The sequence below is a fragment of the Motacilla alba genome, chromosome 28 (assembly GCF_015832195.1).
Source record: "Motacilla alba alba isolate MOTALB_02 chromosome 28, Motacilla_alba_V1.0_pri, whole genome shotgun sequence".
NCBI classification, from domain to species: domain Eukaryota; kingdom Metazoa; phylum Chordata; class Aves; order Passeriformes; family Motacillidae; genus Motacilla; species Motacilla alba.
This window is the reverse complement of record NC_052043.1, coordinates 2761344-2786010: the sequence shown is the minus strand read 5'-3', so window position 1 is coordinate 2786010 and position 24667 is coordinate 2761344. Positions and strand designations below refer to the sequence as shown.

The following is a 24667-nucleotide window of genomic DNA, read 5'->3' as shown; positions in this document are numbered from 1 at the left end:
GGATGACTTGGGCATAGATCTCTCAACTGCATTCCCAACTCTCACATCAGCAGCAGGTACTGGAGCACGTGTGCAGCTCCCAAATTTAGGGGAAGAGTTCAGAAGGGAGGGAAGAGCATTCCAAACACCCAGGGCTGCATTGATCAGTTTTCTGTTAACCAGAAATGGAGCCCAAAGGAAGCTGCTCCATTAGCAGATGCCTAAAACTAGGTGAGGTAAATCCCACCCCAAATACCAGAGCTAATGAACTGACAGGCATGAGTCATGTGCGAGATTTATTTCAAGAAGTTGCATTATGTTTACACAGTCATTAAAAAAAAATACACAAAACTGTCTTTCTTCCCAAAACAAGATATATGGATCTTCATTTTATGCACAAGTCAGGCCTTCTTTCCTTAACCCTTTCTTCTTCTCCTCTCAGTAATTCCTGAACTCAGCAACTTCCTTTAGCCACAGCAGGAGAGGAGGAGTGCTCTCACATGAATATTGTGCCCTCACAAGAAGTATTCCTAAAATATTTAGGAAAAGGGGATGGTGTGAGGAGGAGAAACTCATAATCTGGATGTAAACGTAAACTTTACCATGCACCCCATTTTCCACCTCCATCTACCTGCTGCTTGCCCCCAACTCTGCCTAAAGGCACCAAAGGGGAGAGGAATTCACAGGGCACAAGGAAAACCATGGATGGAGGGAGTTTTGTTCCCGGAGAGCCTGTCTGTGGGAACACAGGGCACAGATCTCCAAGAAGGCTGCCTCCATCAGACCCGTTGCTCAGGGAACAACTTGTTTGCTCATTCAGTTCTCGTAGGTGCATTTCCCCCCCTGGGTTTTTGTTTCTGTTTTCCATCCCCACCGTGGTGCTCTGTAACCTCACCATTCCCAGAAAGCTGAGCCAAGCCCCCAGAAAATAGAATCAAACACCACAGCACCTGAAAACCTTTCAAATCAGGTTCAGTCATCAGAACCCTGATGGCCCAAACTGTCTGTAGAATACCTCATCAAGTATTTGCATGGTAAAATGGACACGGAAATGTTCCAGCCCACACGCTGCTTTGCTGTCTTGTGCCCCTGTTCCCCCATCCATGAACTCAAGAATACATTTTCCTACCACGCTGTAACACAGCAAAGATTAGGGAGTTTAGAACATAAACACGCTTGAACCCCAAAAAGCAAATATGATTTAAATAAATAACCAAATCACAGGCTGCGCCGTGGCAGTAATAATAGTGTTTTCAAATTAGGAACTGCTGGACTCCAGTTGCACACGTATTTATTTATTATTAGTGCTATATGTCAACTGCCTTTTCCATCTCTGTTGGAGGCGGGCAGGTTTGCCCACAGCAGCTGGGGCTGACCCTCCCAAGGTAACACAGTGTCACCGGCCGCTTGTGAGGTTTCAAAGGTGTGAGGGAAGAAACTGGGTTATTTTTGAAATATGGGACTTGCCCTATTGCTGGAAAAAGAGGCTGTCTTACAGGAACATCCTGCTTTATTCCCTGAATCCCATACACATCCCAATAATGTCCATCACTGTATTGTGTGTACTTGAGCTGATTCTCTTGCTCTTGCCTTTTCTGATGGGAAAGCCAACAGGCAGATTGCCTATGGGAGACATGACCCACAGATCCAGTTAGCTGTCTTTAAATAAGTATTTTCCTTTTGTCAAAAAAATTTGTAAGAGTCACCCAAAATTAAAGAACCTCTCATTAAAAGGATTTCCTGAGCAAGTTTATTTAATGTAGCCCATCAAAACAGCTCGTAAGGCTAAACCTCGAGCCAGCCGTGGGTTTAACAAGCTTGTGACCTCCAACACAACATCTTTATTCCCGTCTTGTATTTTACAAGCCCCTGTGTACACACAGAGCCTCCCCCCGGAGCTCTCCCATCTTAATACCTGTGGATTTGGCACACTACCTAAAAGTGGTTAAAGACAAAACCTCCGCGTCTGGCCACACTAAACCCTCCTGAAACCGGAGCCGGTTCTGAGGCAGCCGAGGAGCGGCGGGGGCACCGGGCTGGGGAGGGGACCGGGAAGGGCACCGGGGAAGGGATCAGAGAAAGGAGCCGAGAAGGGAGCGGGGAAAAGACAGAGGAGGGTAGCCAGGAAGGGACCCGGGAAAGGAACCGGGAAAGTGACATGGGAAGAGACCTGGGAAAGGGACACGGGACAGGACCTGGGAAAGAGACACGGGAAAGAACCGGGGAAGGGACACGGGAGTGGATCGGGAGAGGGGAGCCAGGGAAGGGGCCGGAGAGGGGTCTCAGAACGGGACCGGGGAGAGGACCGAGGAAGAGACCCTGGCAGGGGCCGGGGAGGGGACTGGGTAGTGGACCCGGGGAGGAATCGGGGAAGGGACGCGGGAAGGCACGGCACAAGTGCCCGTGGAAGGAGCCGGGGAGCGGCACCGGAGAGGGGCCCGTGCCCTTCCCCGCGCCTGCCCCGGGCGCGGCCCCCGCTGACCCCGGCCCAGCGCCCGCCCGCCCGCGCGGGGCCCCGCGGGCCGGGACGCGCCGGGGCGGCCGCTGCCGTCCCCGCGGCTGTGCCCGCTCCAATCTCGGCCGCCGCCGGGCCCTCCCCGCCGGCCCCGGGCCGGGGGTGAAGGTGACCCGGGAGCGCTCCGGGCCGCGGCCGCGCTGCCCGCGGGCCCCGCGCAGGTACAAAGGGCACGGCGGGGCCGGGCCCGCGCCGCCGCCGCCGCCGCCGCCCCCAACCCTCCCGGCCGGGCCCCGACTCACTCTCGCCGCGGCCGCGGCCGCACCAGGCTCCCAGCACCACGGCCACGGCCAGCGCCGCCGCCGCCGCCGCCGCTCTCGGTCCCATCCCGCGCCGCTGCCGCGGCCGCCGCCGCCCGGCGCGAATCAGAGCCCGCGGGGCGGGCGCGGGGGCCGGGCCCGGCCGAGCATCGCCGGTGGAGCCCCCGCGGAGCCCCTTTATAGCGCCGGGCCCCTCCCTGCCCGCGATGTCGGCCCCGGCCCGGCGGCCCCTTCCAGCGCAGGCCGGGCTGGCGGCGGCGCCCCGGCCAGTAAACAAGGGGCTGCCCCCGTCAGCTGCGAGCCGAGCGGGGCGGCCGCAAGAGGCGGCGCGGAGCGCGGGCACGGGACGGGACGGGCCGGGGGAGGAGCAGCGGCCGCGGCGGCATCCAGCCACCCTTCATCGTCCACCCGTCATCCATCCGTCCGTCCAAACAGCCATCTGTCCGTCCGTCCTTCTGTCCGTCCGCCCGCCCACCCATCCAGGCCGCCTGTGAGCCCTGCTGGCGCTGCCCGAGGAGCCGCTGTGGCCTCGGTAGCGTTCGGCGAGTGAAACGCAGGAGCTGAGCAGCCTCACCTCGCTGTGGGTTCACATGGAAGGAGAGTAGGGTTAGGCTAGAGATTAGGGAAAAGATTTTTACTGGGAGGATGGGCAGGCCCTGGCACAGGGTGCCCAGAGCAGCTGGGGCTGCCCCTGGATCCCTGGCAGTGCCCAAGGCCAGGCTGGACAAGGCTTGGAGCAGCCTGGGACAGTGGAAGGTGTCCCTGCCATGGCAGAACGAGATGGTCCCCAAGGTCCCTTCCAACCCAAACCATTCTGGGATTCTGTCTCACTGTCCCCAGAGCTGACAGCCCAGGCTGAGAGCAGGGCTGCTGCCCTGGCTGTGCCCGTGTCCCTCCTCTCGGGAAGAATGAATTGCCACAGAGCTGGACAGAGCTTGGGATGAGGATACTGTCTACCACTTCCACTGCTTTCAGTATCACAGAACCCAAAGAGCCATTGCAGATTTCTGGTTCTTTTTCCAGTAGGATTCACCATTTGGTGCCTTTTTTAATCATCTCTGCTCTGCACTCGCACTAAGCCATGACAGTACGTTTCCAGGCAACTTCCAGTAATTTTATCTGGCTCTTGCTTTCAGCCATTTCTGCCAGACAAATAAGTTTTAAATTGCTGGGGGAAAAAAGCCTTTTTTAATTCAAAAATGCTTGGCAAATAGACATTCTTTAAAATTTTTATCCCACCATCTTTAGCTTACAACAGATCTCTCACTTCTGCCTGACATTAGGAGCCCCTGGGCAGGCCAATGGTGACCGGCAGGTCACTGTGCCTCAGTCCCTTTGTCTGGACACTGAATTGCACTATGAGTTTACCCTATTTAAAATACTTTGCATTGCTTTTCCAGGTAAAGAATCACTGCAGTTGTCCCAGGGACACGACAGAGTGTGAATGAGGGGAGGGCTGGTCAGTGGAATCGTGGCTCTGCTGCTGTGATTCAGCCCCTGACGTTGTTTGAGGTTTCCCTGTTGGACAGGGTAAGGCTGGCGGCCTGATTCGACCAGCATAAGCAGGATTAGCTGGGATGGTACCTGTGCTACAATAACTACATCTTGGCATTTGCAGACTATTTAAATGCTGAGATGAAAGGCTCTGCTTAAGTGGGGATGCTTTGTCTGTCATCAGCACAGCAGATGTGAGTCTGCACAGCACAGGAGCTGTTGATTCAGCCCATTGGTGCATCAGAGCCGTAGTCATGGGAAGGCATTTCCCCCATTTCAGTCCTTTTTTCCCAAATCCATGCTGGTGCCTCGAGCTGGCAAGTGCAGAGAGACTCGGAACTCCACTCATTCTGGACTGCTTCAGGAAGTAAGGGCAGTTAAGGAATGGAAATAAACAAAGAAGTATGTGTTCTCTGTTTGCAAATTAACCTGCTTTATGACTGTAGACTTTGCATAAAACAGACAGAGCCAAACATCACCTGGACAGCTCGGGCTGTGTGGAATTTATACTGTGACTGCAACAGCAACCTGCTCTTGCTTACTCACTTATGTTCTCATTGCCTTTCATGTAATAATGATATCAGCTTACACATTGGCACATGAGGATTAAAGGCTACAGATTTATTATCTTTCCTTAAAATACTATTTTTAGTTTCTAATTACTGATTAAGAACATCAGGGTGCAACCTTTCCAGCATCTTTCCCATACATTCACTGCTACATATTCATCATGCTACAGTGCACTTGGTTTGCAATCAGATAAACCAACAGGAGCAATGTGGGCGCTTAGAAACTAAGCCAACACCTGCTTACTCTTTTTTTTTTTTTTTTCCTAATAGCTGCAATGCAGGCTCTTATTTTATTCCTGATTCTAGAAGCTACTAAAATCACCAGTTTGATATATTGACTATTGGCAACAGTCACATTTCTTTCTCTCCACTACAGATGTTTTATGGGTTAGTTAAAATAACTTGGAAATAAGCAGGGATAAGTGCTATGAACTGTGACAATCACAGGCCATGGGGGTTCAGATCTGAATCCTCCTGAGAAAATGAGACTTGCAATAGAGTGTATTCATCTGCTTGACCCTACAAAGACTTTTTTGTTTTAGTTTGATCCATTCCTTACTTAAATGACAGAATGGTTTGGGTTGGAAGGGGCCTGAGAGACCATCCCATCCCACCCCTGCCATGGGCAGGGACACCTTCCACTGTCCCAGGCTGCTCCAAGCCCTGTCCAGCCTGGCCTTGGGCACTGCCAGGGATCCAGGGGCAGCCCCAGCTGCTCTGGGCACCCTGTGCCAGGGCCTGCCCACCCTGCCAGGGAACAATTCCTGCCCAAGATCCCATCCAGCCCTTTCCTCTGGCAGTGGGAAGCCATTCCCTGTGTCCTGTCCCTCCATCCCTTGTCCAAAGTCTACTGCTCTGTCCTACAGATGCCTCCACATCAAACCAACCTAAGAGTTCCAAGTTCCTGTCAGATCCCTCCTGCAGATCAATGCTGCTCAGAACTGAAGCCCCTGGAAGCCCATCCCTGCAGCAGGAGCCACGTTTGCACAAACAGGTAGGGACAATGACTTTGTAAAGCAGCTTGAATGTTGACAACCTCCAACTGTCACAAGTGCCTGTGGAGAGAGAACCCAGCTCAGCTCCCAGCCACCAACACGTGGAGCTGCTGAGAGCATCACACCTTGAGAACCAACACATTTTTTTCTCTATACATTGGAACACATGGGTGGGCTTTTAGCTGTGTGTCTTTAGCTGTACAATTTAAAGTTCCTCATTAATTAACCAGCCTGGGAATAGTCAAGGAACACAAACTTTGTGCCCAAAAGGAGCTTTGGAGCAGCTGACTCACCAAGAAGGTTCATTGGTACCAATTTTGTTTTAAGAACTAAACTGCTTGAAAACCAGTTCAGGAGCCAAAGCCACACAGCAGCCTGGAGGATGAGCTGAGGTCAGAATTCCCACTTTCTGCTCCACCAGTTCACTTTGGCCTTCTCTTAACAAGTTGCAACTGCCTGGGTGAAGAGTTACCCCATGGCTGGGGTTGCTCTGTTTTATTGATTTGCCAGGCACTCTTTCCTGCTCACACATTTCTCACCAGGCAATTTGCACGCTATGCAGCCTCCTGCCCTTTGAAGATGCAGCAGAGCTGCTGTTGAAGCCAACAACAGCCAAGTCTCTGCATCACTGGCAGGATGTTGCTGCGAAGTTTTACGCGATTGACTTCTCAGTGACTAAACCTAATGCTGAGAGCACAGGAGAGCCGACCTTGGAAAATTATCTCATCCTGTTTAGAGTCACACAAAACCCTTGGCCAAATCTCTTAATATAAAGTATTTCACGTCATGGATTGACAGAGTTCCTTTCTTACCCTTCCTTCCGTCCACACCAAATCCGATAAGTGACTTCTCTCAGTGAGAAGGCTCAGAGGATGGAGATCCGGTCACTTTGTGTGCTAAGGACAGAAGTCTCAGCTTTTTACTGTTGAAACAGGAAACACTGTCAGATCCTTCTGGAGAATTCTATTGTTACATGAGCAAATACAAATTTTGGCCAGGGTGAAAATGGCAGAGGGCATCTCTCTGCTACATGCAGGTCAAAGACCCTGGAGATGATGGAAGCAAATTCCAGCTCTTCATGGCCAACTGCAGCACTGCCTTGTTTTAGCTTTTTTTTTTTTTGTCCAGTTTCTGGTTTTGTGCAGTTTGATTTCTGTGTGTCACAGAGGCAGATGCAATATTCAACTTATTTTTAATTCTTTGTAAGAATATTTTTGTTCTAATTCAGCATCAAAGTTTTCAACTTGAAAAAACCAAAGTACTGTCAGCGTTCCCAACCTGGGTCTGGCGAGCAGGGCCCCGATGTGAGACAGCCAGACAGATGTGGCCTTCAGCCCCCGAGCCTCCTCACCCTCCATCCTCCATCCTTCCCTACAGCTTCTCAGGCTCACCTCAGGCAGCCCCAGGCGTGTTTTGCACAACCTGCTGCCAGACTCCCTGCTCTCCATCAGCCACCACGTGCAGGGCAGCGGCCACAGCCGTGTCACTGCCCCCTGCACGGCCACGCTGGGTTCCAGCCCAGCCACCAGCTACACCAGTTCTGATCCACAGCTCACCCCCAGCACCTCCTTCCTAGGTTATTTCTTGACACTAATGCCTGTTTTTGTTGATCCAGAGTCTAACTGGGAGGGAGCACTGGTGCTCTGGGCAGCACCAGGGGCTCCCAAACCCTGGCTCTGTGCTCCGCGCTGCTCAGGGTTTGCGTTTTGGACGAGTCAGAACTCCCAGTTCCCGTTTGATAACCGGTTTGTTCTGTCGCTGGGAGACACGCCCTCCCTCTGTAAATGTTACAAATCAGGCGTATCTGATCCATTATTCACTAACTGCTGCTGCTTCCCAGTTCCAGCTCCTATTAGAGGGAGCGCTGATGCCAGAAATGTCACGGTGGCATCATGTGACAGGTGGTATTGATTTAGTGCCGTTGGGTTTAATGTCACTCCCGTTCAGTGGGACACACGGCAAGTGCACACGGATTCCCAGCAGTGGGGCAGGTCAGGACAGGAGCTCACAGCCAGCACCATGCCAGGCCCTGGGACTTGGGAATTACATTGGGACTTCTGCTGCAGACTGTGACATTTGAGTATCTGCTCCGAGCTGCTCTAGCGCTGCCATTGCAGTTTCTGTGATTCACAGAATCATGGAATGGTTTAGGTTGGATCTTAAAAGCCCATCCCATCCCACCCCCTGCCATGGCAGGAACACCTTCCACGATCCCAGGTTGCTCCAAGCCCCGTCCAGCCTGACCTGGAGTACTTCCAGCAATGGGGCAGCCCCAGCTGCTCTGGGCAGCCTGTGCCAGGGCCTCCCCACCCTCACAGGGAAGAATTTCTTTCGTGAAAGAAACTAAATCGTAACTATAAATCACGAGAGTCAATTCTGAAGTTTCATGGCAGGTTTACAGCAGACAATGAGAAGGGAGGTGACACTGGGTGTCACACAGGGAACAGTCAGGAGCAGAACCCTGCTCTGCCCACTCCCTCCTTTCCACTCTTCATAGGATATTCCCTTCTGGCAGAATAGCTGCTCCCAGCCTCTCAAGTCTGATGCACAAAGTGCAAAGAAAACCCAAGGAAGCACATGCCCAAAACCTGACTGCCCAACCACAGGAGCCATTGCACCCAGCGTTCTGCTCCTGCCATTCCTGCACCAACAGCCAGTGAAGGATCCTCCCAGCACATCCCGTCAGTGATGAGGACACTGCTAAACACCGAGCATTGTAACACACGGAGCCTCTGCCACCAAGGGTGTTTGCCAGAAAAGCTCAGACTGACCCAGAGTCGCTGCTGCTGCCAGACTCTGAATCGCTGCATCCACTGGCCTGACGTGACCCAAGCTCCAAAAGGGCTTTGGTTTAATTTTCCTTGCTCTCTCAAAGCAGGTAGTCTGCCAAGAAGCCAAGCAAGGCCCAGCCCTGTGCCTGATAAACATCTCCCCATCTGGATTTCCCAAGCTTTTGGGAAAGTTAAGCAACTCTCACAGAAGGCCATTTCTATACATATTCTATCCATATTATTCTGTGGAGAGCTGCACAGAGCCCTGTGCCACAAAATGGAGCTGAGGGCTGGAGCAGCAGAGCATCCACCACCCCCCACAGGTCAGTCAAAAATAAAAACTGTCATTCATCTGGGAAATGTCACAAAGCCCTGAGTCATTGTTTATTCTAAATAGCACCAGCTCCCATCTTCAAAGTGGTGTTGAATGACTCCAATTGCTAAATGAACTCGAGAAGAGCAAAGACAACAACCCAGCCTTTGTGTGCAGGGCAGTGGATCCGTTGGGTTGGGAGAAGAAGGGAACGTTTTTCCACCTGGGAGAGAAGCTCCGGGAAGCAGAAGCTCAGTGCTCAACGGCTGCTGGAGATAACAGAAAGTGATACAGGGTTCACTCCTGGCCGTTCATTCACAATAACAAACACCCATGAAATGTCAATGGGCAAAAGTTAAGTGGTTTCTGAACTCACTCCATGCAGGCTTCTGTGTAAAGCAGTATCTGTGACTTGGAAGGGTGGATGTTTTCTTGGAGACAAGCTATCACTAGCAGCTCCCTTTCATGTCGTTCCAATCAAAAATTTCCTAATTTATGAGTGCCAAAAAGTTATAGGCAACTTCACTTTGCTGATAGCAAAAGTCAATTTTAAACTTGTCTGCAGTGATGCACCAAATCTTTTGTAATCTAGGAAAAAATTTATTTCAAGTAATAAAGAGGACAGTGTTATGGACGATGAAACATTAATGTTGCGTCCTAAAATCTCACACACAAAAACCATTCCAGCATCACATTCAGCCTCTAAGAGAAGAGCTTGGCACTGAAATGCCTGCAGGGAAAGCAGTGAACAATCAGAATTGAAAAATAATTTGGTGACACAGCATTGACTAATGAAGCACAGTGAAATGTCAAACATTACACACAGATGAAGGAAAACAACTGGGAAAAGTAGAAATGTCCATAAATTGATTGCTACAACTACAAATTTCTCTAAATTCAAGGTAAATAAAACAGGAGTATGTCACAGGTATCTGAGTAGCTGGAATTAAAAGCTGTACCTCATAATATAATTATTCATTTGATAATCCATAAGTGAGTGGAATACTACATTGCAAACATCATGGTAATTGAACAGAAATATTTTGTGTAAAAAATGTTAACAGCCTTCGTTACCAGAGATGGGAAATGGGAAATGTCACATTTCTGTACAGAAGAGAGCACAGCTCTGACACAGAGCCTGGTGCTCTGGGATGTGCTCAAAGCAAAGCTGGATGTTCCTAAGAACCCAATTGTGACAAGCAGCTCTTCCACCATCATTCCCTGTCCTGGGGCTGTTGGGATCAGCACCCCATGGTTTGGTTCCAGACTGAAGCACAGGCAGGGTCACCTGCTGCCCCTCATCTCCTCCATGGGACACACCTGAACACTGACCAGCAGGATGCAGAAGGGTTTGCTTTCAGCTTATCACAAGCACCTACAGAGACTCTCAGGCTGTCACACAAACCCTGCTTTACTACAGTCTCCAAGTTTTTCTAGTAGCAGCAGTGTTTTAAAAATACGAGTTTCTTTTTTTTCTGTTTTTAGTGAATTCTTACGACAACGCTTAACAGAAATAATTTGCTCAAAAAGAAAGGCTGAATATTTTTTTTAATTATTATTTCTGTCTTGAAGACACCACCTTCCTTTGCCCTCATCTTCCAGCACAAGCATGTTTGCACAGGTGAGGCACTGTGTGTACAGTTCGAAGGTGGCAGGGTCACGGTGTTTCCTTCATGCAACGGCATCAACACCACAATGAGAAGTGAGAACCTTTGCACACACAAAAGGGAGGAAAACACTGCACAGAAAGCAGCTCCAGTCCTGTAGTAATCTAACCTGGAGAAGATGGTGAAGTCTGAAGTCCCAAAAATCCATCTGGGCAAAAGGTGAGCCTGAGAAAAGTTTTACCTGTTGATACTCTGAATCTGAGCCAAGCCAGCACCTGAACAGCAGAATGCTCTTTCTACACCTGCAGCTGTGTATGTACAGAACTGAAATTAAATATCCTGTTGGCAGCAAGCTCCTAGGTCAGTACAGAAAAGCTGTGAAGACGGGAAAGAGTGGAAGACTTCAACTGTTATTTAAATTTGTATTGACTAAACGCCTTTTAGGAGTCATAACATTTGTCACAAACACATTAAAAATGACTGTATTTATCCACTAAAGAACTTGTTAGCAGCTCAGTGTAAATTCTCATCCTAACCTCAGCTCTCCCTGAAGGAGGCAACAAGAGTCACCAAGTAAACAAGTATGCAAGTATGCAAAGCCTTCCTCAGGCAACCCTCCACTGCCTGCACAGGGAGGAAATGCAAGGTAGGCCTTGCACAGCCTCTTTAAGGGCACTGACTGTGACAGTTCTCACACCAGCTGAGCTTTCCCACTGCACTTCAGGCAGCTTTAAATAAAATGAAACAGAATCATTTCAGTTTGGGGAAAATCCTGATGAAGAGAATCATGCTGATGAATATAAAACAAACTACAATTAGCATTATCCACAGCAGCCAGTTGACAGATTTCTTGGCGTGCTGTTCCAGGCGGTCGGATTCGTCCTTGAGCTTCTCGAAGTTCTGGTCTGCCATCCTGAGGGAGTGTGACAGTGTCTGTGGAGCAAAGAGAGCAAACAGGGTCAGCCTCACAGCTGGCACGTCTGGCAGCTTCCTCCAACAGAGAAAAGGTTCAGCTGCAGGCAGGTGTTGCCCCCACTCTGATCCCACCTGGAATCAAGCTACAGGATTTCACACATCACCACTGGAACCATGTGGGTTGCAAACCTGAGGGGGCACAGCTCAACATGCACTACCTGGTTGTCCTGTTTGATCACGTTCTGGGCAGCCAGAGTGTTGTTTTTGAGGCTGCGAGCCAAGCTGAGCATTTCCTCAGCCAGCTTCTCCTGCATGTCCTGGTGATGCTGCAGCACAGCATCCAGCTCCACTGCCGACTGCTTCTCATCTGATGTGAGGCCTCTGCAAGAGCACGAGGGGGAAAAAAAGGCATTTACATTTCCTTGTGGGTCGATCTCACAAGTTTTCCCCAGGTTTTACATTTACAAGACAACAAGGCCCATTGAGTCAACTGAAGCCATTGTATTTTGGTCTCTATAAGTAGACCCAATTTAAAGCATATCAGGGATTTAAAGGTCATTGGGAAAACAGTTCCCAAAACACTGAGCAATGGAATGAGTAATTTTGACTTACTTTCGCTTCCTTATGTTCAACTCCTCAGAATCTGGAAAAATAAAAAAAGTGCTCAGCATGTTATAAATTCCCATGCAATCACAGGCTGAAAAAACAAGTCTCCTGTAAGATATTTTTGGATATCCAAATCCTACTTAGCCTCTACCCCAAGGAACATGGGTGTCAAATACCTACCTGCTTTCTGCAGGGAAAAGAGGACAACCAACATCAAAAGAGGGGAAAAACCCCAGCTGAATCACATCCCTGAGGGCAGGGTTTCAGCCCATGTGTCTCAGTGTTCTTTCAGGACACGTTAGATTGGCCCAGCTCCAGCCGCTCTAACGGTAGCCATGGAAACCTCAAATTAATTCCTCCCAGTTCCCTACGTGAATAACATGGCTGTGTATTCCAGAGGAACTGAACAACACCTACTCAAAGCACCCAGGATCACATGGTTTGCTCAGAGCAGAAGGGAACAGGCACAAAATAAATTGCCCCTGCTAATTCTGTAATTAGAATGTCTGTTTCTGCATGAATGCTACAAAAAGAGCTTCCTGCAAGTCCCTGCCACCATTGATAACAACATTTCTGCTTTCATCTGTCAGGGTTTTTGGTTTAGTTTGTTTTTAAAATCTGTTGTCTTGAAAAGAAGTGAGGCACTAAATTAAAAGTACACTTTGGGAAATCCTGAACACCTGACCTCCCTCTTCCCTTCCCTGTAATATACAGTTAGAGGAGCCAACAGATTGAACTTACCATCAGTAGCCAGGGGGTCCTGGGAGGAGAAAGAGAACCAAAACAGCAGATTACAAAGGGCCAGTGATAAAGGACAGCCCTGCAGGCCTGGCAGAGTGCCTGTGCCCAGGATTTAGAGATAAAGAGGTGCCTCCCCACCCAGCCTGGGACACCTGTGAGACACAGCCACCCGAGGCAGCTGAACAAAGCAGGACAATCTGTAGAGCAGCAGCACTGAATGTACCGTGCCAAGCAGCTCGCTCCTCATCTGGCCCGTGCAGCGCGCCTTGGTCTGCAGGTGGACGGTTTTGGTGGCCGGGGTCCTCTCCTTGGCTGTCGTCGGGGTGCGCCCAGGGGCCAGGAACTGGTTTGCCAGAGCCTTTTCTGTTGAAGAAGACTGGGAGTGGGAAAAAGCAGGGAGCAGTCATGGATACGACGCTCTGCAGTGTGAGGCAGGCTGGGGTGTGACCCACATGGATGGGGGTGCAATCCCACAGCTGCTTCCCAACAGGGAAGTCAGCCTGAACAGCAGCACTGACTGCACCTCACTGACTAAACCCAGCTTGCTAGCATTTCACAGCTCTCCAGGTGCACCTGGGAGCATCCCAGAGAGGTGTCAGGCCTGAGGGACAGCACCTGCCCTTGCATCTCACAGCAAAGGAGTGAGAAAGATGAACCCAACATACGCTTTGCTTTTGAAGTTTCATACAATACCTCCTTTTAACAAAATATGAATCCAATAGATTTATTCAGGCTCTCACAAGGAGTGCCTAATAAGATTTTAACAACTGTTATTTTGAGATGGAAGGTAAAAGTAAGCATAGGAACCAGGCAATAGGTGAATATAAACACAGAATACTGGAATCTGTTTAAACTGAACTACTAGATCTTACCAATTTTTCGGCTTCTAGGAGTCCCTTTAGGAAGTCCACTTTACGAGAGTATTCATTCAGCAGTTCAGGGGCTGGCTTGCTATTGGAATGGAAACATAACAATATCAAAACCAAAAGTTATCAGCATTTTCTAGTGTTATGCTTTCCAAATGAAATAATTTAAAAAACCCACGTTTTTTTAAAGATGCAGAAATAGCCTCAGGTTGGGAATATACTTGCAACCCTCTGTAAATCACCTTTCCCAAGGCAGGGAGGGCTCAAGGATATGTATTTCCACAGGGAAGCACACACTGCCGTGGTGTTTGTGGGCTATGGCTGACTTACAGGTAAGAGATTATTGAATCACAGTGTTATTAATGTTGGAAAAGACCTCCAAGATCACCACACCCAACCTTCGACTGAATTCCCCCATTCCCACTAAACCATATTGCAAAGTGCCACATCTGCTCTCTTTTTGAACACTTCCAGGGATGGTGACTCCATCACTTCTCTGGGCAGCCCTTTCCAGTGTTTTACGACTTTTACTGAAGGAATTTTTCCTGGTATCCAGCCTAAACCTCCCCTGGCACACCCTGAAACACAAACCCGCAACCAGGGGCACCCAGGGGCTCAGGGCGCTCACCTGGACTGCTTCTTCAGCTCCCGGAGCATGTCCTCCAGAGCAGCCACATACTGAGGGCAAAAACAAGATTTTAAGCGACAGCATTAAGGACAAATCCTCTGTCTGGCAAAGGCTGTGGGTTTGACACCACAGCGCTCCCGTCTCGGTTACTGAGGGGCCGGACGCGGTGCTGCGGGGCAGAGGGGCGGGAGGGGCGCGGCGGCCTCACCTTCTCCAGCCGCCACTCCTCGGGGTCCCGCCGCTCCGCCGCCAGCGCCTCGCACCGGCTCAGGAGCCGCACCAAGTTCAGCTCCAGCCGCGTCGCGGCCATGGCGGCACCGGAACTCGCCTCAGCGCCGGGCGCCATCTTGGGGCGGGGCGCGGGGAGGGGCGGGAAGCGCCGGGCGGACCGTGACCGCCCCGGTTTATTTAAAAAACCCAAAAACCTCCCCCAAATGACCCCAAACCCAAGGCTTGCACACGGGCGCAGAGGCAGCTGCGGCTCGGGGCAGCGCTGAGGCCGAGCTGAGCTCTTCCCTCACTCCGACATAATGCAGCGCCGTGAGGGGGCCGGGGCATGGCGGCGGCTCCAAGGCGCTGCTGTGGGATCGCAGCTCGCCCTCAGGTGTGTCCCCGCACAGAGGTGAGGCGGCTCGCACAGCACACCCAGCATGGCAGCTCCCCTTTGCTCCAGGAGCACCACAATCCTCCCCTGTGACACCACAGACGCGTTAGTGCTTCCCTTTCCCCCGTTCTTCATCAGTACTTCATAAAAACAGTAACCCGAGTAAAGGCTTCCTTCGGAATAAATTGCTTGTTAGACGGACATTGATCAACTACCACATGTATTTATTAAAAGTGCAAAGTTTTAATAAACGTTTTTATACATATTGTTCCAAGTCAAGGCTATTACCACATTGACAGTTCTGTAAACCGTAGAGAAAATGGTCATAAAATCATACAAAATATTAAGGCAACACACATTGACCTAAACTTGCTGTTGGTCCCATGAGTCCATGGTAAGGCGAATAGAAAAGGCACAGCAGCGGAATGAGGGGGCTTTTTCCTGTACACGCAATCCATATATTTTATTCAACATGAGGCTTTACTTTCTCTGCAAGGTTTTAATTTAAAGTGGAGATTATTTGCATTGAACAACCTTGCTTAACCCTTACAGTACTGTACATTTATGGGCTGCCTTCCCCGCAGCCACTTAAAAGACCATGAACAAGTTCACAGCCTTCAAAGGGTTAAAGCCAAAGCTGTGGTCAACTTCAAGAAGAGTCCAGAGAGCTGAAGAATTTCACTTCTCCACACAGGGAATGTGAGAGTAAGGGTCCGAGAACCTGCGTTTGAGTTTTGCTGTGGGTTCGTATTCGTCCCCGAGTTCCTGAGCGTGGGCCAGTGCAGACCCTTGTGCAATGTACACCGAGTGGATGCTGTCAGTCCGCCTCGCTGGCTGCTCCCTCCGCTGCACCCTCTGACACTCTTCCTTAGCGAAAGCCTCGTCCTGGTATTCTGTACATTTGAACATCCCGGGAGGAAGTTTTATGTTTGCTGTTGGCATCACTGGAGTTCGACGGGGCACTTTAATCTTGGACAGTGTTAAGGAGTATCTGCGCCTTGAAGCCAGGGATGCAGAGTAAGGATTTGAAGAGGTTTGCGGGAGAGAAGGCACTTTGCAAATGGCTTTGGCAGGCACGCTGGAGCTCTGAGCACTGCAGTGTAATCCAATAATTGCTTTAAAGAAAGAAGATACTTAGAGACTGATAGCAGACCTAAAATGTAACTTAATACGAGCCACTGTGACCAGATAATGTTTGGTCACTTGGCTGTATGCAGTGAAAGATGTAGAATAAAAAAAAGCACTTACTACCTTAATACTGACCTTCGGTATCCACCCGGCCTGGTTTGTCCTCCAGCAGGCTCTCTGTGCTTGCAGAGGTCTCCGAGTCCACGTTTTCCTCATCAGAGCCTCGCTGGTCGAGCTCAGGTAAGCGGTAAGTGATGTCCTCCCTGCATCAAACACAGGCTGCAGCACCTCTGACACAAGCACTTCCTGCAGCTCATGTTCAGAGGTAAAGCATGTAGTCATTAACTATTAATGCTCATGGTGTTTTCTCTCAGCTGGTGCTTTGTATTTTCCTTTTCTCCCCTGTCAAGGCCTTACAGAACAGAGTTAGATTCTTTTGGACAAAAGGTATCCTGCTTTACTACCTGTGTTGCCTCCAAGTGCAAAGGGCATGGCCTGACCAGGTAAAGAGGGACTTACTTTTCTTCTTTTATTGACTGTATGCGATCGATGAGAATCTCCTTCTCCCGGCTGTTGGCTTCAGAAACGTCCTCCTCTTCGTGCACCGAGTCCAGCTCTGAGGTGCCACTGTCATTTCCTTTGACCTGAGAGCTTTTACTCTGCAAGACAGATTCACATTAACACTTGTAGGTCACAGGCAGCTACACCCATCTGCAGGTTTCAGAGTGGAAGACAAATGAGTGGGTCAAAGGAGAGCCTGAAGGAATTGATGAAGAGCTGTTAGTTATCCACAAATGTTTCAAAAAGTAAGAAAATTTCCTAGGCACCTGATATCCAGGATTTTGTTACCTTTTTTTGATCTGTGAGGCTCAGCTTAGTTTTAGTATTCACTTAATGAATAATATTATTACATCCAATGTAAGTTACAGACAGTGTTTATAAAATATCAGGTGATGACAGAACAGCCCAGCAGCCCTGCATGCAGTCTGAGGAGGAAGTTGCACCAGTACATGCAGTCCTGATTGTTCACAAGAGTGTTTAAAACTGAGTTACAACCCATGTAAGTATTTTAGTCATGCAAGAGTACCGTAAGAAAAACCCATGCACTGGAGCCAGGCAGTTGTACATACCAGCTTCCCCTCGTAAGGGGAAGAGAACCCAAGTTTTATAGGCCAGAGCTAGAGAAAAATGGAGACCAAATTCACTATATGCAGCCTCTGATCAGAGACAGTTTGGTTTGTATTAATCAGTACAACAAAAACAAAGAGTAAGTGTATTTTCCCTCCTAGAATGCAGCATATTTTTGCACACCAGCCATCTCTGGAGTGAAGGAACTCTTTTGCCATATCAGACACTCAATCTTAGTTCCACAGACAGAAATTCATAGGAATAGATTCTGACCAGTACAAAAGCAGATTCCCACCCCTGCACCCTTCATTTATCAGAGCTTCAGTGCAGCTGTTTATTTAGCTTCTACCTACAGCTTTGGGCAGTTGTTTTTTTCCAGCTGATTTTTGACTGACTGAATGGATGGACAGGAGAAGCAGCACTCCCTCCCCAAGAAGTTGGTGTTTTATTTCAACACTTACCGTGTTCTGCCGAAGCAACGAGAGCCGTCGGAAGGCAAAGCTCTCTGCTGCTTCCAGCTGATTGATTTCTTCCATTTTTATCTTGTACTTCCTTATCTGCTCCTTTATGAGCATCTCTACACACCTGTGAGAAAGGAAAGTTCTTACTGAGCTGCCCCATACCATGAAGGTTCTGAAACAGCCATGCTGGGATGGGATGCTGCTCCTGGCCTGGAGGTGTTTGTCACACACGTGGCTGGAGTGTGACCACAGTGTCCCAGCCCATCCCTCACAGCAGCACTGCATGGTAACAGGGTGAAGAGTCCAACATAGCAGGCACAACAGGACAGGTAATGGTGACAGGTGTTCCTCCTGGGACCACCAGAGCCTCCCATGCTGGCTGTACACAGTGATGAGCACACAGACATTGTCACAGCTGCCAACAGCTCCTGCTGCTTCTACCTGTTGTCCCTGTGCTGGCACAGGCTGGCAGAGACACAACGAGCCTGCAACTGCCCTTGTCCACCTCTGTGGCCCCAGGGGTCAGTTAGAAGTTACAAAAAGCTGTCATTTTTCAAACTGTTTTCATTGGAGGCAGAAGCAAGGCCAGCCACGCAGTGGGGATGGTGAGGGGCTCTCACAGCCAGAGTTACTGGAGGGTGAGGAGAACAGAGAGGGTCAAGGACAGAACCTTCTTCAATTCAAAGAACAATGCAGAAGAGATCACTGGGGGTTCTAAGTATGAAAGAGGCAGCTTAATTCTATATAATATTGTTTATTATGCCTTGTATCTCAGCAAAATAGATAATTAGGCTACAAGCCCCCCAAAAAATAGATTACCTTGATGTAAAACACAAACCTGATAGTTAAACCAGAAGAGATCACTGGGGGTTCTAAGTATGAAAGAGGCAGCTTAATTCTATATAATATTGTTTATTATGCCTTGTATCTCAGCAAAATAGATAATTAGGCTACAAGCCCCCCAAAAAATAGATTACCTTGATGTAAAACACAAACCTGATAGTTAAGACTTATAGATCATCCCACTTTATGCTTAGTGAAATGGAGACAGGTGGAAGGTCTGAGGGTGTATGAATTGGCAGCACTGGCAGAGCTAGAATTCAACAACTCTTGAACCTCAGCTTCTCAGCTTGATATGAATAAAGTTGTAAAAAATACAGGTAGTGGTGCTGACCTTCCATCCCATTCCAAAACACTGCTTCTCAGCAGACTGCCAAAACTTACATGGTTGTTTTTGAGACATCCTTCATGCTGGTCAGGGGGTCAGAGGTATCAGGACAGCGCAAGAGGCACGGAGCAAACACGATGGCCAAGGCGTTGGGGGACATGCGGTTCACATCTTCTATCAAAGCCACTCTGAAAGTCAACATCCAGGAAAAGAGATTTTAACCTTGCTAGAATACAAACACCCTGCTCACACCTTGCCAGAGTTCCCAAATGACATGTAAGGAGGCCTCTTGGACGCTCATATGTACAGCAGTCCAAAGAAGCTTTACAACTATTTCATACCTATGAAGTAGACAACATTTCATGTATCAAAGGATCAGGAAGTCACTCAGGCTAAGCTAGTCTGGTAGCTTCTTAAAAGCATGTCTGGTGATTCAACATCTTCTCTTCAAAAATCCCTTTTGCCCATGTTCAGAGGGCTGCCTGGAAAGTCCCCAGGTTCCTTGGGTAAGAGTAGCCCCTTTACCAGCACCATTTATCCCTGCTCCTGGGACTTGCCTATGTTCATCCTCAGTTCACTACAAGCCCCTCTGGCTAAATCCTGGTGCTCGGATGATTCACCAAGGCTTCGAGCTCTACCATGCCTTTAAAGTTGTTCTTACCTGGTTGATCCAAATACACCAGGTGTAGAAGTAACCACACACCTGTTCATGGGCACAACTACCAGCTTCAATTCTTTAATTTCTAAATCAGCAGCACAATACCCACACTGACACTGAAGGTGTCTAACACTTTAGAAGGCTTCCAAGCAGCATTCAGAAACACAGTTTCTCTACAAATGAAGAAATTAAGCTCATTACTTGACAAGATGGAAGATGAGTCGTTCCAAAGTATTATGATTTGCTTGTGGGAGCTGCTCCAGGACACTGTAAATGGCACAGAGTTGCTCCTGTTTCTCTGGCAGTTCTGCACAAAGGGAGAAAACAAAAGATATTAATTGCTGTGCAAGGCTAGTGGAAAGCTTAAAATTCCTAAATTCTGATAAGTCTTACTGTCGTTTCATTTAGCAACTATTATAACTGAACATTTAAGTACCCCTCATGGCACTGCAATTATCCTGCATTTTCAGGTGCTGCTGCTGTTAGCAATCATCAAGTGACACACTAAGAGCTCCAACACTATCCAGGGTGCCTTAATCCCACTGAAGTTAAAAGAATCTAGGTATTTAAAGTATCTCTATATCCAGATCTGGTTCAGAATAACTGGAAAAAAAAGCCCTGCCTGAAAGGAAACTTATTGACATGCTTCAGTTTTTAGAAAGAGCAGCTGTGACACATTAGAAATAAAAAAAAAGAATCCTGAAGCAAAATCAAGTAAGCTAGAGGAGAAATTCCCTGAGAAGTGTTTTATGTAAAATGTCTAAAATCATTATTGTAAGTGCACTGGAAGGGGCTGTTTAGTCAGCATGAAGCATCTTAAGAATTTCTTTTCCAAGAACACAATGAGTTAAAGCACAAATGTTTGAAAAATGGTTTTTAAACCTACCTACAGCTCTGAGAAAATCATTGTACTGTGCTGAGGTCATCAGTGGGTCTGGCAATTCCCTCAGCCACTGCTTAAGGATCCCTGTGATGGTGTGAATAGGGTAATTCTCCAGTTTCACTGAGTTTGGGTCTGAAAAGAAATGTTTTATTTAGAGTCATTCATTCCTTTGATGCACACAATGAGACCCCATAGAAATAAGATTAGAAACATTCCTGTTTCTAATGTCCTGTTCACAGAATCCAAATAGCAATTCAGAAGTTAAAAATAGGCAGAAGATAATAATTTAAAGGTACTAAACAGCTTTTGGCAGCCAACAAAAATAATACAGCCTACACAGTCAGCAAAAAGGTGTTTTTAAACACTAGGAAGTGACAGATACTTTCAGATAGAAGGGAATTGCAGGGAAAACTGATATCATGCAAAGGGTAGACAACACTGCTGGACCTTCTTGCAGCAACTGCTTCAGCTCCTTCATCCGATTTGCTGATCCTGATTTCCTGTAGATGCCTTCTGTGTAGAGCCCGTGCATCTCCACGTACTCCAGCAGCTTCTCCATGACCACGGGCACCGAGTTCCTCTCGCTGGTCAGGGCGCTCACGCACACCCCGAAGTGCCGCGGCTCCGCGTCCTGCTCGCCCTGGGGGTGACACAGCTGTGACCCCACTGCCCATTCCCCTTCCCCAGCCAGGCAGTGCCGTGGCTTCCTGCTACAACTGCCTCATGCTTCCAGAAACTACAGCTGAGTGTTTGATCCTGCCTTGGATCACAAGGCAGATTTGCTGAGCTGCAGCAATAGAGCCTTTATGGTTCACACTGCAGGATTTCTTCATCAGTTTGGCCAACACTGCACACACACTCTGTGAGAAGGGTTCCTAAATTAGCTCAAGCATCACCTCCTAGGAGAATGCCCTGTTTCTGCAAATGCAGGGTCCCTCTCTGACTGAGGAAGGAACTGTTTAAGCAATTTTAATTCAGTGCCTGGACATTCACTGTTCATTTACTGAGAAATAAAAGCAGCATTTTGCATGCACCACTTCTGGTACCACAGAACCCCATCCCAGATCCACAGGCCTTACCTTTTTCCCACAAGAGGTACAGCTGCTCTGGATTTTGGACATGCACTTCTTGTGACAAGTCAGCTTGCAAACTAGAGAAAGGAGCAATTGTTACAAGCATCTAAATCACACTGAAACTCTTTGCACCCTGAATTACCCACTTTCTATATGGCCTGTTCACCCAGGCCCACGTGCAGCAGCCAGAGCTACAGGCAGTCTGCACACCTGAGGTGTGCTACTCACCACTGCACAGACAGGCCTTCTCCATGGGCCAGATGTAGGAGGAGCAGTGCTCACACGACTGCCGGATGCTCACTTGGTAGTTTGTGAACACGTGGCCATTGTGCTCTTCAATCTGGTGAGAGACAGCAAGGAACCAGTGAACTCTTCTTACCTTTTAAAAATTATTATTTTTTTAATAAAACCATCTACCCTATGTCACGCTTCCACCATTTATTTTACAATTATAGCTAAAATCTTTCACCCTGAAACCACATTTCATCCCATTTTAAGGAACTTAGGTTTGCTGGAACATTTCATAATTGACTTGCTGCCTTGAAGTTTATCAGTAAAGAGCTGTAGTTTTGTTATTAATATTTAGTAGTTGCTTTCTTTTAAACAGCCCATGCTTGAAAAAGCCTTTAAAAGAAGCTACAGACAAGCAAGAAAATGCTTGAGTATCACCTATCACTGCATGAGAAAGATCTCTGCTTTGTGAAAACTGGTTTCATATTGTCACATCTTCATAAAAGAGGTAAGTGAATGAGCATGCAAAACAAACCAGAACATCAGTACAAAATCAAGCTCTTCAAAGGGTGTTTGTGTTCTGTGAGTGCACCTGAGGACTTGGATTATTGCAGAAAGAAAGCACTTACTGCACGATCTTGTTTCCGTTTCTTCTTCTGGGCTTTGGTTTGCTGCAACGGGAAACAAAACTGGCCTTAGTGTTTGAAATTCAGACATCCCATTCCTTTTTTTTCCCCCTTATTGAGTTTCCCAGACTTTACTTCACCTCCAGACATTCGAGACACTATCCTGCAGCTTCAGCTTGGTTTGAGGGTTGTCTGAGCTCACACTATCAACTTCCTAAAAACCAACTGAGCTCACTGCCTGATGACAAAGCAACTCCATCTCTCAAACCTCCAGAGAACTCCTATGTTTTCACCAAAGAAAATGCACACTTTCAGATTCCAAAAATATGAAGTTAAAAAAATAACAATTCCATAAATGTGTATCAGCAATCAGAATTTGTTACACACATGATGTGTGTATGGCAAGTGTTTCCCAAATAATAAAGAATGTCATGGAAAAGGTTTTTGAGGTAACACAGGTCTCCTATGTTAAGAGAGCAACAGTGTTTCACCATGCCATAAACCAGCAACAGAGTAACTTTCATACCTTGGGCTGCTCAGATTCCTCTTTCTTTGTATAGCCTCTGATGAATTCATCCAGAAGGGATAGAAAGAGATTCAAAACCAGCTTGACTTCTTTCTCTTCCCTTTTTTTGGCCAGGTTTGTAACTAGGAGCTGGTAATTTTCCACCAGATCTTTATAGCCAACATGGATTTGTCCGTTCTAAAGAAGGAAAAATACTTGTCAGACATTCCTTTTTGATACTGTTGAGACAGTTTCATATTTTCATGTACTTAAGTTCAGAGGTGAAAAAGCACAGCCATGATCAAAGTCAAAGATAACAGCCCATGACAGAAACAAGTTAACACACTCCCCTCCTGCACTGTCCAACAGCACTTGGCTGACACAAGGCAGTGTCAGAAGAATATTGGAAAAGCTGTTGGCTCCTCTCTTCAGCTTTAGGAGGCTGAAGAGAGCAAAATCCATCCATTTCTAAAAATAAATTTATGGCTGAGTGAATGAGCAAAGGAAAACAAAGCAGGCTGCTTGAGATTACAGCAGAACTGTAAAATGAGTCTAACATTCAGCTCTGAATTCCATGCTGAGAATTGCTGAACTGCTTTGTTGAAGAGCTGCAGGCCAAGCCTTTAACCTGCACACTCAACTCATTTATTGCCTGCCAACTTTCCTTTATTGAGACTTACTACTTACAGGAGCAGAGTACATGGTCTTGATGTTTCCTCTGAACTTCTCTGTGGCTTCAAAAAACAAACATTCAACACCAGACTTCTGGGAGCGTAAGTCATTGATCTAGGAAAAAAATACATCTGCATCAGATTTTGTTAAAAAAGAACATCTGAACAGAGTTAAGCTTCAGTGGCTGGGCTTAGTCATTTGTGACCATTCCAATTATTTAAAACAACATTTTTTAATGCACTGTGCTGATGATACAAAACAGTAGTGTTGGATAGCTGGGCTTTACAGAACTCTCTATTAACAACTCTCGCTTTTTTTTTTAATACGAGTTTTGCTGCCCACTCATTTGTAAACAAAGAACTAACATGAATGCCCTGTACTGTATTTAATGCAATATTATGCATTCAGTGACTTGAGGAAAAGAACAGAAAGGGCCCTAATGGGACCTAACTCAGTCAAACCATCCAATTAATTCCCTTTTGCTTTAGATTATAACACAAACTTGCACCTAGACCAGCAGACTTTAAAATTCTACACAAACAGTGAACAAAGGCTTGAATTTCCTCATGGCTGGGAGCCTTTCACCTTGTTTAGGAGGAACTCATCCAGGTGTTTCAGCTCATTGGCGTTTGCAATCTCCCGGACCATGGACGCGCGCCAGTTCTGGGACACGCTCGAGATCTTGCTGATCTTGATGGTTCTGTTCTTCTTGGCTTTGCTGCTCTCCTTCCCGGCCTGGGGGCGGCCTGGCTGCCCCGAAGAACCTGCCAAAGAAAGGGATCTGTACGTTCAAGCAGGGCGAGGGAATTCTGCAGCATTTGTTCCCTCTCAGAAAAGACGCACTGTGCTGAGGGTTAAACCACCAAACTCACCTTCTGAAACTTTCTGGGTTCCTCCTGTGTCTGTAAAGAGGACACAAGACACCAGGGAGAGGCCGTCTCCTTCCTCAATCACATCAGAACTCTCCTTTGCAATTTTCTTGTCTGGCTTTTTCCCCAAAAGTCTACGCAAAGGGCTTTTGAAAGCAGACCTGAATACAAAAGCAGATACAAGTCGGTCCCATTAGTAAGGGAAGCTGGCTCTGCCACAAGAACAGGCTCTTAACAATAACCCACAACAGGATTCACAACTATGGGGAACATTTAAGGCCCAACCTGCAGAAAAACTGAGCAGCACAAAAAAAGGAAAGACAATGTGAACACATTCCTGGACTTTCTGGTATTTACAAGATCAGAGCTCTACCTTCAGCACACACAGACAACACCTCACAT

At 47.8% G+C, this 24667-nt stretch overlaps 3 protein-coding genes across 11 annotated transcripts in view; all 3 read right to left on the bottom strand.

Annotated features, from left to right (window-relative positions):
- Nucleotides 1-3107, bottom strand: part of INSR (insulin receptor) — a 57472-nt gene extending 54365 nt beyond the window's left edge. Inside the window, exon 1 of the mRNA XM_038163691.1 lies at nucleotides 2737-3107. Coding sequence (XP_038019619.1) covers nucleotides 2737-2821 — 85 coding nt within the window. The 5' untranslated portion in view covers nucleotides 2822-3107. The remainder of the gene's footprint in view (nucleotides 1-2736) is intronic.
- A 6368-nt stretch (nucleotides 3108-9475) lies between these two features.
- USE1 (unconventional SNARE in the ER 1) lies at nucleotides 9476-14610 on the bottom strand. Its single transcript, XM_038164092.1, has 8 exons — nucleotides 14468-14610; nucleotides 14260-14309; nucleotides 13638-13716; nucleotides 12989-13141; nucleotides 12766-12784; nucleotides 12031-12061; nucleotides 11637-11799; nucleotides 9476-11436 (listed from the first exon to the last, which is right to left on the bottom strand). The coding sequence occupies exons 1-8, from the start codon at nucleotides 14603-14605 to the stop codon at nucleotides 11254-11256; spliced, it is 816 nt and encodes a 271-aa protein (XP_038020020.1). The 5' UTR covers nucleotides 14606-14610; the 3' UTR covers nucleotides 9476-11253.
- Nucleotides 14611-15072: 462 nt separating this feature from the next.
- MYO9B (myosin IXB) overlaps nucleotides 15073-24667 on the bottom strand; it is a 44081-nt gene continuing 34486 nt past the window's right edge. For 4 of the 9 annotated variants that reach the window (XM_038163864.1, XM_038163867.1, XM_038163866.1 and 1 more), the window contains 16 exons: nucleotides 24269-24426; nucleotides 23982-24160; nucleotides 23412-23510; nucleotides 22746-22922; nucleotides 22223-22264; nucleotides 21591-21702; nucleotides 21369-21439; nucleotides 20737-20929; nucleotides 20293-20421; nucleotides 19608-19713; nucleotides 18805-18936; nucleotides 17581-17704; nucleotides 17122-17169; nucleotides 16511-16650; nucleotides 16127-16254; nucleotides 15073-15978 (listed from right to left, as the gene is read on the bottom strand). In XM_038163864.1, coding sequence (XP_038019792.1) covers nucleotides 15542-15978; nucleotides 16127-16254; nucleotides 16511-16650; nucleotides 17122-17169; nucleotides 17581-17704; nucleotides 18805-18936; nucleotides 19608-19713; nucleotides 20293-20421; nucleotides 20737-20929; nucleotides 21369-21439; nucleotides 21591-21702; nucleotides 22223-22264; nucleotides 22746-22922; nucleotides 23412-23510; nucleotides 23982-24160; nucleotides 24269-24426 — 2275 coding nt within the window. In that variant the 3' untranslated portion in view covers nucleotides 15073-15541. Of the gene's footprint in view, nucleotides 15979-16111; nucleotides 16255-16510; nucleotides 16651-17121; nucleotides 17170-17580; nucleotides 17705-18038; nucleotides 18212-18804; nucleotides 18937-19607; nucleotides 19714-20292; nucleotides 20422-20736; nucleotides 20930-21368; nucleotides 21440-21590; nucleotides 21703-22222; nucleotides 22265-22745; nucleotides 22923-23411; nucleotides 23511-23981; nucleotides 24161-24268; nucleotides 24427-24667 lie in introns of those variants that run through there. The other 5 variants (XM_038163869.1, XM_038163873.1, XM_038163871.1 and 2 more) reach the window with 4 other exon arrangements.

Excerpts from the sequence above, each read along its gene's own strand:
- USE1 (XM_038164092.1), bottom strand. The coding sequence starts at position 14,605 with ATGGCGCCCGGCGCTGAGGCGAGTTCCGGTGCCGCCATGGCCGCGACG. Across the intron at positions 13,717-14,259 it reads GAGCTGAAGAAGCAGTCCAG|CAAGCCAGCCCCTGAACTGC; the intron begins GTGAGCGCCCTG and ends CCATTCCAATAG. Across the intron at positions 13,142-13,637 it reads TCCTAGAAGCCGAAAAATTG|TCTTCTTCAACAGAAAAGGC; the intron begins GTAAGATCTAGT and ends TCCCACTCCCAG.